The 17471-nt window shown below is 36.6% G+C and overlaps 1 protein-coding gene across 1 annotated transcript; it reads right to left on the minus strand.

Annotated features, from left to right (window-relative positions):
• Positions 1–2143: 2143 nt before the first annotated feature.
• LOC110914345 (two-component response regulator ARR12-like) lies at positions 2144–5907 on the minus strand. The gene is made up of 5 exons (XM_022159144.1): positions 5739–5907; positions 5360–5650; positions 5192–5268; positions 3670–4011; positions 2144–2173 (listed from the first exon to the last, which is right to left on the minus strand). Exons 1-5 carry the CDS (start codon positions 5905–5907, stop codon positions 2144–2146), a joined length of 909 nt encoding a protein of 302 aa, XP_022014836.1.
• Positions 5908–17471: the final 11564 nt, after the last annotated feature.

Here is a 17471-nt window from a genome sequence, read left to right on the forward strand (position 1 = left end):
GCTACTGTTGATGTGCTGATTGGGCCTGTTACTACGAGCCCAACTGTACGGGCTTTATACTTAGACCTTGGGCTGTGTTTGAATGTTAACTGTGAACTGTTAATGTTAAACGTGTGGCCATGATTATTACCTGTGTACAATACGTGTTGAACATACGTGCACTGCTTGGCTTGAATCTGATACGAATAATACCTGTGATAGGACCTAATTGATTACCTGCAACTTAATTGACTTTCCGTGATTAACTGCCGAGCAAACCAAGGTGAGTTCACACCCTCTACGAAGCATGGGATTCCCTGGGTTGGGAACGGGGTTAAGGAACGTGGATTCCTCGTCCTCCTTGGGTAGGACGTCAGTGGTTCAGGAATGTGATTTCTCGTCCGGATGGACGGATAACACGTACTAGACTAAAACTCTATCACGAAGTCCCTCCTTCTTGTATCGACTTAATCGCCGGGCCAATGGCGAGCGGGTCATTAGTTAGATAGCGCTATTTAGGTCTGACAAACCTCACACCGTGCCGCAGAGGACGGGCGTGAACTAATGGATCTGGGGCACGTCAATGATGATAGACATTGATGTTTTCAGGGCACATAAACATGACTACAGTCAGCAGTCGATATGGTAACGAGTCTAGTGTACGCATGGGGTAGCCCCCACGGCCGAAATGCCTGATAACTACATGGGGTAGCCCCCACGGCTGGAGTGCCGGAGTAACTGGGAATAAACAAGACATGTTTTCAAACTATGGGGTAACCCCCACGGCAGGATGCCAGATAAAGGAAAACTGTTTTCGAAATAACTAAAACGAACACCCAACCGTGAACTCACTCAACTAGTTGTTGACTCGTTACTACATGCTTCGCAGGACCATAGGTACTTAGCTGGAGCTTGCATGGAGGAGAGTCGTTGTGGGACACGGATTGCTGCGTGTCATGTTTCATTTAAAAACATTTGAACTTATGTTATAACTTTAAATTTATGCTTCCGCTTGCAACTTAACTTGTTTGTTTTGAAATACCAATCCTATGGGTTAAACTATTATGATTATTATATGTTTGTTCAGTATGATTGGTGGCTGGATCCTGGTCAGTCACGCCTCCAAGCGGTAGTACTCCGCGGGTGGATTTTTGGGGTGTGACAATATGGTATGTAAATGTCTCTGTCTTTATTTTGCATTTACAGGAAATATCTATACTATATAGTTTAAATTGTTCAACCCGTGTAACACACAGGGAACTAACCTAGTATAATATATTTTAATCAAGCGATGTTTTAATGCTTCAAAGCCCGGATGTCGTGGGTTTGAATCCCAGCCATGTCTCTTAGGTTTTTTTTTTTTTTTTTTTTTTTTTTTTTTTTTTTTTTTTTTGTATCTTTAAGGTTTTATGAACTAAATCATACATCACAAGATAATATTTTTATTTCGTTTGTAATTCTTTATAAACTCCCGGTTGGTGTATTTTATAACTTATTAATGGCATATTTATAAAAGTATTTTACAAAAATAGAAACATAGAAAATTATAAAATTATTTTACAAAAACAGAAACACAGGCAAAAAAAAATATAAATTATTTTAATAAAACCTTATAAGTGAGAAGAAATTATATTAATTACAAAAATACAAGAATAAATAAAAAACATGAAAATAATAAATATTCACTCTCATCCAAACATTGTGATATTTCACGTTTCCGTGCTAGAAGTGGTTCGGTTTAAAAAAAAAAAAATTTAAGTCCACACTTTTTCCAATCTTTACATTATTATTTGTTACAAACTTATAGATATAGTTGGTAGTGAAGCGGTTCCTTTTGAAAAAATTAAGTTCACACTTTTTCCAACCTTTACATTTTATTTGTTACTAACTTATAGCTATGGTTGCTTAAAGTGGACTTTTCTTATATACTTATAAGTGCCACTAAAATAGAAACGACATAACTCAATGAACTATAACTTAAAAACATATTTAAAAAGCAACGAAACATGTCCATCATTCACTGAAATTATTATGGTAGATAAGTAATTCCTAGGTGATAGTATCCATGGTTAACTAGCTTATTAAAAGTAACTCTTGTAGAAAGTAGGTGCATCACATACTAACAACATCAGTGCTTATCCTTAGCTCCCTTGTGGCCTTGTAATTAGATATTTTGAGTGAACTCTGAAGTTCCCTGTCATGCATGGAAATTTAATTATTATATAGCATTTAAAACACATTTTCGTTTTTGGTCAGGGGCGGACCTATCTATACCCGTGGGTGGGCCGTGACACCCCTTGAAAAAAAAAAAATTAGTGTTATTTTTTCGGTAAAATCTCAACTGCACCCCTTGGAAATTTTCACCAGCATCCCTTGAAAATTTCAACCGCCTCCCTTAGAAAAAAAATCATACTTTAAATTTATAAAAAAATTGTAATAAAAACTGATTGTTATAAAATTATAAAACATTGATTTTTATAAATAAATATATATATATATATATATATATATATATATATATATATATATATATATATAACATCATTTATAAGTTTGTAACCCACTCATTAAACAATTAAGCCCAACCCAAGCCCACTTAACCTAACCCAACAAAATTTGAACTATAAAAAGTAACCCAACCCAACCCAACCGCCCATTTCTATTCTGTTTCTCCTGCTCTTTCTCGTGATCTCATCTGCCTCTACGATCCTCATCCCCAGGGACGCAACAGCAACATCAGCCATCCAACTCCAATTTCTCGCAGGAAATCGCAAACATCCGGCCACCAAACTCACCAGAATCCAAACAATACAAGGTACTTTTGTTTTTTAATGTTACATTGTTGTTTTATGTTGTTTTTTTTTTAGAAGAAATAGAGTTATAGAGATAATAAAAATGTATGAAGTTTTATGACTTTTGATGCTTTTTGGTTGTTCTAGACTTTAGTGGGATGATTTTGTTGTTTAGATGAGTTTTGGGTTGTTACAACTTACAAGACACAAGTAATCAATAATTATTAGGGCTTGAAAAGTAAAATTGAAAATTATGGAGCGATGAACTTATGGAGTGATTCGTATGTTTAGTACTTTAGTGTTCTTTTATAAACTTATGGATCAATTTATATGTGACAGGAATCATGAGTAGGGAAGTTATTGCTCAATTTCTCAAGAGAAAATGGGTTGAACACTTGAACTACTTTGTTTCGCTGGAGTCTTCTAATTAAAGACCAGGGTATGATTTAGATACGTTTTGACCAGGGTATGATTTAGATACGTTTTTTGTTGTTTTATTTAGTGATTAGGAGAAATAGAAATAGGGAGTGTTTGAACTTTGATGGTTTGTTGTTGTTACTTTACTTACTTATAATGGTTTTTTATGTTGTTTACTTGTTTTACTTGAAACTTTGTTTGTTAATGAGATAGTAAGTTAGGAACTAGGGTTTAATTGTTTGAAAATTGAAATTGACCCAGCCCGATCCAATCCGACCCGCTATGAAAATTTGTTTGTTTATGTTTATTTGTTTTACATAACCCAACCCAATCCGACCCGCTATAAACCGGTTTTTTATATAGTTAGGGGTCTAAAATATTTAGAGTGTATCCTAGTAAAAAAATCCTGGGCCTTCCAATGTTTTGGACAGTGGTTTCTAATAAGCTTTAAAAACCGAAATTTGATAAACAAAAAAAATACCTGGGTAAGCATCACTTGATTTTCCTGATTTGGTGGAAAGCTATTATGATTATAATCGGGAGGTACAGAATACACCACTCCCTGGTTTTCGAATCCATAACCATTCATAGCGGGAAAATCCTTGATAATTTGATTATTCACATACGATGTTCCTTCATTGAATGGAAATGTACCATCATTGATGGTACCTATTTGATCTTCATTTGCAACATGTGTAGCAAAACTAGGATTATTGCCAAGCATTCTCAAGTCATCTTTTTGACACACATTACTCGACAACTTCTTTTTACTTGACGAATTTGGTGTTCCATGTAGCACCTTGGATACTTCACGCCGACACTTCTGTTGTGAATATCGAACAATAGATCAAAAATTTTAACTAACATAATTACATAAAGTGCAAGAGATTAAAGCACGATAACATATTAACATATAAACTAAAGTTAAGTTTATAATCTTCTTCTACCTAATAATAACATCATGTTGAAGAATAAAAGTTCATTTCTGATTCATTGTTATATGGTTTTAGTCTTTAGAATCTCATTAGGTTTCCTTTCTCTTACCTTAGTAGCATTCTAGGAGGGTATATTTCCTTTGCTTATAATCGTTAGTCTTTCGTATTGGTCAGTTTTTCTTATCATCTCAAAATTTATTTTGTTTATATTTTCTAATATGAGCTACAAAAGTTGATAATCTCCTTCACTTCGTTATGCAACAAACATGACAGAACAACATTTTTTGGTCTATGTTTTCTACTATTAGCCACCAAAGTTGAGTAAAACCAATGTTACATTGAAAACCCTATGCATATATCATACAGAGTATTTATTTGAATTGATATATAATGATTATATATTCATGATCTATAAACCACACGGTGTGGGCGTGGATTTGTGACGTTTATGCTTTCCACGCAGCACACACCACACTGGGTTCGGCATGGACCATGGCGTTGATGTTGGGGCTTTAGGTTTTCTATTGACGTGGAGGTGAATTGTGGGTCGACGTGGTGTTTGCTGATTGGGGTGGCTTATAGCCGTTGGACCCCAACGGCACAATTTAAAAAACAATATTTTTTAATAAAAAAATATTTTTTAACCCACCTATATAAAAAATTCAAACTTTTCATCATTTTTCACCTCACACTCTTCTACCCAATTCCATTTCAACCTATTTAGTGAAGTGATGAAATTACCCCTTTAACCGGAGAGTTCTATGAAACGAACTTGATGAAGACGAAGACGCCGATCAATATTTATTTAATTTTATTTTAAATTAGTCTATCTTTATTTTAATTTTATGTAATATTTTAAATTTTTTAAATAGATTTTTTAAAATTTTGAAATATAAAATAATTACAAAAAGTGTGTGCCAAGTGTCGAAAAACGTCACTCTTCCACGCCCCGTCCCACACCCCCGTTTTTGCACCACGCCCCATTTTTTACGCATGTTTACGTGTCGTCCACATATCGCATAATGCCCCATTTTCAAGCCCCTCCACACTGTATATTCTAAAGCTAACCTGAAGATGACTTGCTACTTGTAATCTGGTAAGTCCTGGTACTCCCATAAGTTCAAGTATGTTCTTTGGATGACATTCTGGAAAATAAATGAATGGTATTTAATAATGTTAGTGGTACCAAATAACTGAAATAAACTGAAGGGAAGATAATTAGGGAAGAGTTCACACTTTTTTCTCCAAGTTCATGAATAGCTTTAATGAATCTCGAATGAATTTCTTCTGTCCATTCCACACGAACCCTCTTCTTCTTTGCACAACCACTTGGTCTTCTCTTCTGGCCAGATTCACATTCTTGTTCTCTTTGATTCTCAGATTGATCAGTCATTTTAAACTTATGAAAGCGTGCTCTTATAACATCCTGTCTTATGTCCATTATAACTTCATCAGTAAGTGGTGTGTTCAATACACAAAAACCACCATTTTCAAGCACTTTCAATAGGAAGTTATCATCTGCTCCTCCTTGGCACATTACTTTAAAAAAAATTGTCAGTATCCATGAATAAATATATAAACTTAAATCTTAAAGAAAAATGAAGGGTAAGATTACCCATTGATAGTATGTCCATGTTCTTTGTTAATCGGAGGAATGTGATGGCATCCACTTCACTCATGTCACTAGCAATAAGTAGGAGATCAAATTTGTCTTTTGTTGTGGTTAGCATAGTTAAAGCTGCCCCAGCTTGATCAACAGATGTAACTAATTGAATCACAGACATTGATAAGAACATGATGAATATAAAAGCTTGGTGAAGGAAAAATATCAAGGAAACAAAGTAAAAGCCTACATAAGAACTGTTAATAATCTAGACTTGGTTCTTAATTTATGATTATTATTACTAATGTTATTATGTATTATTATATTGATAGTTAATTAATGAAAAGGAGAATTGTGGTAAGGCTATTTCTCATCGCATTTTTTTACCTTTTTCATGCATTTCATACGTTTTTTACAATAAGACTGTTTGTATATTTTACCTATAAATATAAATAAAAATAGACATTTCCATAAAGCATTAGTTATCGGCTTATATTTTAAGCTATCAATTAAATAAATGAAAAAAGACATTATATATATATAATATATATATATATATATATATATATATATATATATATATATATATATATATATATAGGGGAAGGTTCAAATGAAAACCACTTTTTATTCTGAAAACTCGAAAACTAATTAAAAAAAGCCAAAAAACATACAATTTTTTTTTTATTTTTTTTTTTGCAAACCAAAATTCGTAGGTTTTTTTATATTAAAAAAAATTTTCAAAAAAAAAATTTTTTTGTGTAGTGCACATGTGTAACACATGTGTATTATTACACATGTGCACTACACAAATTTTTTTTTTTGAAAAAAGTTTTTTTTTATATATCAAAACCAGCGATTTTTATAAAAAAAATTGAAAAAAAAATTATTTTTGTGTGTTTTTTAGGCTTTTTTTAATTAGTTTTCGAGTTTTCACAATAAAAGTGATTTTCATTTGAACCATCCCCTATATATATATATATATATTAAAATTAGAAGTCAATAAATAGTGTTTTAAATATTATAATAATATATATAGTTTTTAATACTTTTTTTATCTTTTTTTTACTTTTTAAGTTAGATAAGCTTGTGTTAACCGGTGCTGGAATAAAAAATACCGGTACGGTTATCGGTACATGAAGGTAAAAACCGACACCAACCTGGTACAGAAAACACCAAAAGTCGTTATCGAATTGATTTTGAAAATCTTTTAGATCGGGAAATTCGGTACTGCTACCATTTGCTCATCCCTGATCACGGGTAACGTATGAACAACAACGGTATCGTGCAACTTTTTTTGTTGATTTTCTTCAACTTTTAATGATTTCTTTTTTTAGTTCAAGGGTAGGGAGGAGCTCGGTGCCAACCAATACCGAATCGGTACTGTTACCAAAAATACCATTTACGGTACCACGGTACCGGTATATAAAGGTAAAAACCGGTAGCGAACCAGTACCAGGAACGCCAAAAGTCGTACCGAATTGGTACTTAACATCTTTCGGTTCGGGAAATTCGGTACCGGTACCTAGTATCATTTGCTCATCTCTGATCACAGGTTTCATATGAACAACATCATTACCATACAACTTTTTTGGTTGAATTTCTTTTGGTTATCTTTTAGTGTTTTTTTATATATTTTCTTTTTATTCTTATCAACGGTTTCGTGCTCAACGCGCTTGTAGTGATTTCAAAACACATGCAAACACATACTAAATAACAAAAGACGTGGCGTTCCCCGCAAACGCGGCGATAGTAAAAAACTAGTTTACATAAAGCATTAGTTATCACCTTATATTTTAAGCTATCAATATAATCTACTTTTAATTGTGTCCATTTTAATTTATTTGTTTAAAACCTATACTTATGTATTATATGTAAAGAACAGATGTAAATTGTTAGATAAAACATGGATTGGTAGAAAACAAATTAGTTTCCTCTGTGCCTATAGTTTCATTGTACCTATTATAACTAGCTTATAAACTTGTGTATTATATGGGTTAAGTATCAAAAATATTTAGATTGACTATTGCTTTAATTTATAGTTGTTATAAACACGTGTAATACACGGGTTCAATATCGAAAAAATGTGAATCATAAACTTCTATTTAATCCTTATCACCCGGAAAGAATGTAATAATATTATAATCTTATACATTCATAATTCATGAATTTTATGTAGGGGTTGTGAAAATATAAAATTCAATCTTATAAAAAAGTGTAACACTATTATTTAATGTAATAATATTATAATCTTATCACACGGTTGAATATGTGTATTGATGATAGGTATATCAATTATTTCATAAATTATAACTAGCAATAAGACCCATGCGCATTGCGGCGTGGGTACATCACAAAATTGAATGGATTAGTCCAAACGTTATATGATGAATTAACCATATGAAAATGCACGTTTTGACGAATCTAATTGAACTCAATATAACCTATATAAGCATTGCGATTAGATCAAAACGTAAAATGAATCGAGTTTATACCATACAATCATAACGATAATATGTGACCCAACTTGTATATAGAAAACATTAACGGGTATAAAGGGAAAACCGACACGTGTAATCAAAATGGATAAATTAGAGCTTTTGAAAAGGGGGAATAGCACAATTTGACTCCACTCGGTCCGAAACATACATAAAAAACCACGAAAACGTATTATATTTGATCTGACTCGTTTTCCAAAAAAATTTACGTTGAAACGTAGACCAACTCGAATTTATACCAAAACGTATATAAAAATATGCACATAAAAATGGTTTTTTAACGAAAATGTATTATATTTGACCAGACTCATTTCCAAAAAACGTTTACGTCGAAACGTAAAGCAAATCGAATTTATAAAGACACGTACATAAAAATATGCACACAACAAATTTAGTTTTTTAAGTAAAGGAAGTATAAAATTAAACTCGAAAAAATTATTAGTAAAAACTTAATAGATTAAAAACATTCATAAAACTGTCCCAAGTAGCACCAATGTCACACCACTACCAGCGAACACCAACATTGGAAAAGCTCGTAAAACTAAAATAAATAAAAGGGGAAAAATTACACCGGACGAAAGGCTGACGTAAAATCGTTGATCCACACATGCCCGTTGTGGGGTGTTAATGCGGAGAAATTAGAGCGAAACATAAAAATAGAAAAAATAAATAAATAAGTGATATGGGACATGCGCATTGCAAGGAATTTATCAAACGGGAAAAATAGACGCGTTGCGACGGGCTTGTCAAACGGGAAAGAAATAGACGAAAAGAACGTTGCGACGAGCTTGTCAAACGTAGGGCATTTGACTTTTTAAAGTCAACAATGTATGAGTATCATGGTTTGGCCTTTGGACATGATAGTTAGAGTAGAAAGTTAAAGTGTTATGTAATAGATAAATTGAAAGTTTACGGTATGCGTATAATTCATATGCTCACCTCTCATATGGATATAAAGATAATTAGAAGGAACATTATTTATGGAATGTAATGGGTCGCTCAAGAAAGATAAACGAGAATGAAATAATAACTACCTAGTGATAATGTTAACCCTAAATGAGTACTGGAATATGGGTATGCAAATGGTCTAAATTACCATGTCCCAATGAAGTTACTCGGAAAGAAATGCTAATAATAGAATATTGAAGTAAACTCACGATAACTCGTGGGTCTAATGCTAGGATGGAATATCATGTTTGATACGAGCGTGAGATGGAAATAGGTCGATCCGTTACGAATGATAAATGTATGAAAGTCTTATGCTCAATTGTGAAGATAAGAACAATTATAATCTCGTTCGTATTTGAATAAAACCTCTCGAAGGAGCCATGAATGTATTAGCGTTTCAAGATGCATCTTGAATGCATAGAATGAAGAAGTAAGAGTAGAATTGCTTAAGTAGGACGAGGTAGGTTTCGGGGACGAAACCTCTTTTAAGGGGGTAGACTTGTAACGCCCCAAAACTGGAATTTTAACCCACTAGTACAGTTTCCATGTATAATGCAATAAAAGGTGATAACTAGGATTAACTAACCTAGTTATTAATCATAAGTAATTGATAAAAACATGAACTAGTGTCATTTTATAGTAAAACCATAGATAGTTAGGGGACTAAATGGGAACAATTAGAAAACTAATTATATTAAATAAACAAAAATGAAACACAACACACACGCTTGTGTGTGTGTGTGTGTGTCGACCAGGAATAAGAAAAAGAGGGAAGAACTCATCTTGCCCTAGTTCTTCAAAATCTTCAAATTAAAAGGCTAAGGATGTTGGAATTGTATGCATGAACTGAATTTAGTGATCTCCTAAGCAAGAGGATCACAAGGTATGTTAAAATTTTACATTTAGTGAAGTTTTCTAATTGAAGAAAATCTATGGGATGATGAATTGATGGATGAAACTTGAGAAAACAATGATTTAAGTAACAATGGAAGTGTTCCTGCTTTGTAGAATCTTTGATTGTATGAAATAATGGACATATGTTATGTATGAATGATTGTTCATGAAAAGTATGAAATGGGTTTATAATCATATGATGTGAAACCATAAATTGGCGCATGAATTGGTTAGATATGATGATATAGTTGGGAATGATTGCAAAATTTAATTGATTTTAGATGTATTTTATTAATGAAAACAAGAAGAGGGAAATGAGTATAGGATACCTGTACTATGTGCTTAACAAATAGTATGCACACCAAGTGTATGATGAAATGTCTATAGGAAGTTAGGATGTAAGATTGCATGAAATGACTTGTCATATATGAAGGAAATATGATAATGATGTAATTAATAGTAAAATAACTTGAAGAATGTGCTTTAGATGGAACTCGTACAAGAATTCGGGTTGAATGTATGTTTTGGTCAAGATAATGCATTAAGGGCTTGTACATTATGCTTGAATGGGTGATACTCGCCACGTGTTGTATCGATTACTTAATTTGCGATTAAGAAGTGAATGTGTGCCAAAAGTAAAACGTATGAACTTACTAGTGAAGGATGATGTTATGATTATGTAAATTGACTAACCTTGTATGTTGTGACAACCCGAGATTTCAAGTCTTTCCTCTACGTATTGCTGTAACTTGTGCATGATTGAGGAATAATTGAAATATTGTTGTGTATGGGTGTTTAATGAACAACTTAGGAATTGTTTATGTTTCATTCAGAACTCGACGAAGTATGCTAGTTCTTTGTCATCTAGTGTTCGACGAAGTAAGGTTGTTCTTCGCCATCTACAGCTCGATGAAGCATGGTGGTTCGTCGCATTGTATTCTTCGCCAAAGATGGGCTTCCGGCCCAACACAGTGAGCCCGATGTGTTGTGTTGTGCATACTAGTACATACTGCCATCATGTATTCTCATAACTGGCAATCACCACAAACCCTAGTACCCTTCCTTCTTCTCTTGATGATCGACGGCAGACTACCCTCCCCCATCGAAGCACACCCTCCTCTCTCAGATCAATCTCTCTTGTCTAGCAACGCTCATCTTTCGGTTAGTATGTTTGCACTCGTTTTAATCGTGATTGATCGTTCACGGCTACGTGCGGTTTGTTACTAGATTGCATTAATGTTCATGAGTTTTTGTGTGATCTAGGGTTGCTAGAATTATTATTATTATTTATGGTTATGATAGTATGAATGGTGAATTCTGTCCACTCTATGTAATGATGATAATAAGCTGATGAGTTCATGTGATTCAATCTGGATGTTTTGATTGTGGTCAGTAGATCGATGTGAATTGTGAACTGTAATACACGTTGATAAACAAACCTTGTTGTGCATAGATGATTTAACTGAAATCCATGGGAGGCTGCTGCGATGATGATTTATAAAACTAATAAGGAATTAGGGTTCATGTAAATCAAAGAAGGAAATCTTGGTCGTCTGTTAAGCGACGAACTACTGCCGACGAAGAACCATGGACCTTCGTCGCCATTGCATATGACGAACAATATGATCCTTCGTCACTATCACCTCTTGACGAAGAATGGGTTCTTCACCAAGAGGGTTGTCGGCGAACAACTGATCTTTCATCACAATCACCTCTTGATGAAGAATGGATTCTTCTCCAAGAGGGCTTTCGGCGGATAAATGTGATGTTCACAAATATAAACTCGTTATGTAAACCTGTGTGAGCATGATCCTGAAGTAGTCTTGATGTTCTATCAAGGACTTTGTTTTGCATGGTGATGGATAGCGTAGGAACGATTATATTAATTGATTAAGGTGGAATGATAGTTAACATAATAATAACTGTAGATGAATGGAATGAAATATGTGAAGCTGATGTAGCTATGAAACTGTTAGACCACTCTTAGATTAACATACTGTTTGTTTTGCAAAACAATGTTGAATTTGTTACATGATTATTCGGTTTAGAGGTGAAACACATGCATGAATAAATGAGTCAAACTGATTGAAAGTATGTAAACGTCATAGGCTCGGATTGATCAACTGAAATGTGTATGCTAAACTATATTTGCTAGAATGGGTGTAAAGATGTAAGCATGAACATATATGAGAACTGAATATATGCTATGTGATTACTTGATGAAACTGGGATGTTATGTTATGACATGTGCGAAATGAGTGCTTCTCGTACACAACATGAATGTGGAATGCGTGATTTATGTGTAAACGAACTGACTGTCTTTGGTAACCACGGTAGGGATTGGTTGATTAACTTGGAATGGGTAACATAACCTACCGAGCAAACCTAAGGTGAGTTCACTGCTCTTTTTCCAAGCATGCGTCCCGGGGAGGGACATCTGGTAAACCTTCCGGGGAGGAATGTCAGGTTATTGGGTTTGACTGGAATGTTAAACTTAGGATGTTGGTTAGTACACTCATATCTATCATTTAAGTCCCTTCTACCGATTTGTTGTCGGGGAGGCAACGGGGTATTAGTTGATAGCGTTATTTAGGTTTGGCACCCTCACACCGTACCGGGGAGGACGGGTGTGAACTAATGACCCCAGTCTTGACCATTGCTTTGATAGAGGCATTGGGGGATAGGAAAAATAGTCTGCTTCCATCGACGGTAATCGAGTTATTAACAACATCAAATCTTTGAAATGTTTTACACTTATATCTGGTAACTAAAACGTGTTGACAAACTTTGAACTCACCAGCGTTGTCTGATACACTTTTCTGCATGCTTGCAGGTCTATAGGTACATATCATTGGAACTTGCTGTCTGGGGTGCTGGAGTGGTCATGGGTCGATCTACATAGAATCACGAGACACGTCTAACGGCTTTTATACACTTGGATTATGTAACTCTGAATTATTGTAGTATGCTTCCGCTGAAATGTAAACAATGTGTTGTAATGCTAATTTTAATAAATGAAAGTTTTATTAGAAATAATGTTATGAGTTCAATGTGATTGGTGGCTAGATCCTGGTACGTCACATGCCTCGCGGGGGATTCCGCATGTGGTATTTTGGGGGTGTGACAGTTTGGTATCAGAGCCACTGGTTATAGTGAACTTGGTTTTAAAAATGTTTTTATAAAACAAGACTATAACCGAACAGTTCTGAATACAGGAATACGACCATGACACTCAGCTCCAGATTGTAAGGTTCGTCTTTTTCACCTACTGTATACATTATATGACTAGTACACATTTGTTTATGATGTAGCGTACGGACATACACTCGTCACTATAGCATAATTACTTGAATTGCTTGCCTACATTATAATGCGTTGATAGTATGTCATAGTCTTTGGATTTCTGTGATCTTATTATTTTGACAACCTCCGTTTGACATCTGAGTTTGAAGAACCATTTGATACGAGTTAGGAAGAACCGAGATGAGCATGCAAATGACAATATTATTGTGGGTGCACACATAATAATAATGTGGGGTGCATGTGAGTCCCGGTGAGGCTTAACAAGTGAAAAGGGGTTCTGTTCCGTTATTCGATCAATGAGAGATATAACAAACCTATAGGGGTCATATCAGTGATTGTCTCATAATCGAACGTGATCTTTTCAATCCTTTCTGAATCCTTACAAATCTCGATGCTATCGAGTATCACCTGAACACTCATCTGAACGTCTAGCAAACTTCGTATAATGTTAGGTGCTAGTACAAACGTCCCTGAGTTGGATGTCACAGCGTCTAATGATTGGTCTATATCTTTCTCACTCCTCTTTGTTTGCTGGAACTCAATGTATGGACGTCTTAGATCCCAAAGTGCGATCACTTCTGCAAACACTCTCGCAACATACTGTGTGTTACTCAATCAACTTGCTAGATCGATGGACAAGAGGATGAGCGTAGTACCTCACCGACCTCAGTGTTAGGATGACCCTGGTTACAGGCAATGAACACCAGCAAATTGACTTCAATCGAATCCTTAACCCTAGCCAGCGACCTATGGGAATCAACTCTTACGAATCAATCGGGGCATAAACAATGACAATTAGCCATAGGATGGAATGGGTAACTGCTAGCACAATGAGTAGTGCCTTAGGACGTGACGCGGAATGTGAAAGAACGGACCCTATTGATGGAAGATCGTAGGGCTCTGTTTCAAGCAACGACAGTAGAGGTAACAGACACAGCACCATCAAGGTACTCGTAATCGTAGCCGACAGTATGAAAATAATGGCGCCTACGAAATGGAATGGCCGTTGGTAAATCAAGACGACAACAACCAAGGGAACGACGGCAGTACTGGAAATTCTCGTAACTAAAACAACAACACTGGAAATGATGCTCGCGGAAGAGCATTTAGGATTGGCGTGGGCGAGCCAGGCATAACAACATGGTAGCTTGTATGGGTAGCTAATCGTTTCGTCTCTATCCTATTTAACCTTGATGCTTCTTGAAACCGAACCTGTTGTGGGATCGATTGATGACAAGTCAATTGAAACCACATATGTTCGTTGGGATGCAAACTCGACCTTGTGGGACAAGTGTTCGACATAGACGTTCCTTTTGCTATTCTTGATAGTTTCGAAGCAGTAGTTAGTATAGATTGTTTATCCAGATGTCGCGCAGATATACCTTGTGAGAAGAAAATTTTGCATGTCCTTCTCCCTAGTGGAGAATCGTTACCTGTTCCAAAGCGTTAGAGTGGTGCAAAGGTTAGCACCATTTTAGCGATGGAAGCCCAGAAGCGCCTACGGAAGGGTTACCCCGCTATGTTAGCAACCGTTACTGATAATAAGGCTACGGATAAGAGGATCGAGGATCCACCAATTGTACGTAATTCCTCTCGGTGTGCTACCCGAGGAACTTTCAGGTTTACGTCCACAATTGTAGGGAAGAATCTCAGTTTGATCTCGCATCAGAGGCAACCCTGATTACTCGTACTCCTTGCCATCTTACACCAGGAGGGTTGCAAGAACTGTCTAATTAACTACAGGAACTGTTGAATAGGAGTTTTGCTAGATCTAGTTTTTCGCTTTGGGGAGCCCCAGTTATATCCGTGAAGATAAGCCTTTTCTTATGTGTACTGACTATCGAGAGCTCAGATAGGTAACAATCAAGAACCGTTTGCCTCGACCAAGTATTGACAACCTGTTGACCAGTTGCGAGGGTCAAGCTCCTATTCGAGGATTGACTAACGAACGAGCTATCATCAGATGGAAATCCAAGGGGAGAATGTTCCTATGACGGCATATCGAACGCAATGCGGCCATTGCGACTTTGTATTCCGTGACCTTTGGGTTAATCAACACACTAGCAGATTTATGGATCACATGAATCGACCGTGTTACTTGATGGCGTTTTGAATCATTCTCATGAGAAAGGAACATCATGGGCGGCATTTGTATCTTATTTAGAGCTCCTGAGGGAGGAGCCACTCTGCGCGAAGTCTTGCTGAATGTAACTTATGGGTTTGCGATCATGTAATCAACAAAGTGGGAATACACGTGGATCTCGCTAAGATCAATTTTGTTAGAAATTGATCAGCACCTAAGAGCCCTTCGGGGATACAGTAATTTCTTGGTCTAGCTAGATACTATCGTAAATTCATCATAGGATTTTCGAAGATCACGCAACTTTAATCTCTTTAGCACAGCAGGGGGCCGTGTATTCGTGGGAGACAAAACAAGAGAGCATCTTTTCAGCTTTTGAAATCCAACTCTACAATGCACTGAGCATCGTCTTTACCCGAGGGTACGGGTGATTTAGTGGAATACCATGATGATTCGAATCAGGATCCCAGTTACACGCCGATGCAATGCGAGAAGGTGATGGCTTACCGGGTGGGGTTACAAGAAGAATGGCAGGAGTCACAACCTGCGGTGGAAGCCATGGCCTTTGGATTTAAGTTGGAGGCATTACTTGGACGGTACCAAATGCACTACTTAGACCGATCACAAGGGCCTCCCGTGTACCCTTGTTTCGAAAGAGCTAATCATGTGACGGCATCACTGGATGGAACTCTTGAACGATTACGACTATGGAACCTAAACGCGTATGAGCATGCAGCTCACCATCGACTCTAGCCTACCCGATCTGATTCGCCATGTTCAACCCGACGCAATAAGGGAAGAGAATTTTCAAGTTGGGTCCATGCGGGGCATGGAGGGGCAACTTTTAGCGAATTGGACGATATTTGCTACTTCATGGAACGAATATAGATTCCACTATACGGCAACCATAGGGAACTTGTGTTGGGCAAAGCACACCGGCCTCGATGTCCTAATCGACTGGGTGTTGATAGGAGATATTAGGATTTATAAATCTTGTACTGGCGACTGGGCATGAAAGCCCACATAGCCGAGTAGGTGAATGATGTTTGACTTGTGCGGAAGTCAAGGTGGAGTATTAGAAACTTTCTGCTTTGTGCCAGCAACCTGAGACACCCATATGGAAATGGGAACATACTACCATGCATTTTGTCATTATCCTTCTTGAAATCCGAAACGGAAACAATATCACTTGGGCGATCGTTAATTGTCTCATGTCACCGGTGCACTTTCTTTCAAACAAGGAAAACTGACAAAGTCTTCATATCCCGTGAGTATTTACCTGTGAAGGGCGGTCTCTAGGCACGGAGTGCCAACTCCTGTTACCTCCGATTTTGATCTATACCTAAGTCATGACAGGCACTACACAACACCCCTGGCTCACGTCTAGACATGAGCATTACTGATCACCGTAGGACAAACGGTCTGAGTAAACGAATCATCTTGACACTCGAAGACATGCTGCGAGTATGTGTGCGATTGACTTTAGTAAAGATTGGAGGGACACTTACCTTTGGATGAGTCCTACTATAGCAGATACCATTCTGGTATTCAGACAGCTTTGTTTAAGGCATTGCATGGACGCTAATGCCAATCTCCTTGCTGGATTAAGGTAGGTGATGACCTAATCACAGGTCTAGGACTTGTACCCGAAACTCTTGGGAAGATTGTTTAGATCGGAAATCGCTTGGCGGCAACGCGTAACTATCAGGAAAACTGTTAAGCTTAGGAAGCACTGGGAGTTCGCAGCAGGCGGACGTGTCATGATGGAAAGTGTCACCCAGGGAGGGTGTGGTGCGCTTTGGGAAGCGTGGCAAGATGAATTTACATCACGTTGGGCTATTCAAGTCTACAAACTCGAGTTACCTGACGAATTGGGCAACGTTCACGATGTCATTTATGTCCCGGATCTAACGAAGTGTTTGTCCGATGAAACACTTGCGATACCTTTAATAGAGCCTAAGATTTACGACAAGTGGCAGTTGCCGAGGAATCCATTGAAAATGCAGACCAGGAACTCAGTAC

Source organism: Helianthus annuus, chromosome 15, assembly GCF_002127325.2.
Source record: "Helianthus annuus cultivar XRQ/B chromosome 15, HanXRQr2.0-SUNRISE, whole genome shotgun sequence".
Classification (NCBI taxonomy): domain Eukaryota; kingdom Viridiplantae; phylum Streptophyta; class Magnoliopsida; order Asterales; family Asteraceae; genus Helianthus; species Helianthus annuus.

Coding starts and splice junctions, on each gene's coding strand:
- LOC110914345 (XM_022159144.1), bottom strand. CDS start 5,907: ATGTCTGTGATTCAATTAGTTACATCTGTTGATCAAGCTGGGGCAGCT. Junction 5,651..5,738: donor CATGGACATACTATCAATGG/GTAATCTTACCC, acceptor TAATGTGCCAAG/GAGGAGCAGATGATAACTTC. Junction 5,269..5,359: donor TCATGAACTTGGAGAAAAAA/GTGTGAACTCTT, acceptor TTTATTTTCCAG/AATGTCATCCAAAGAACATA.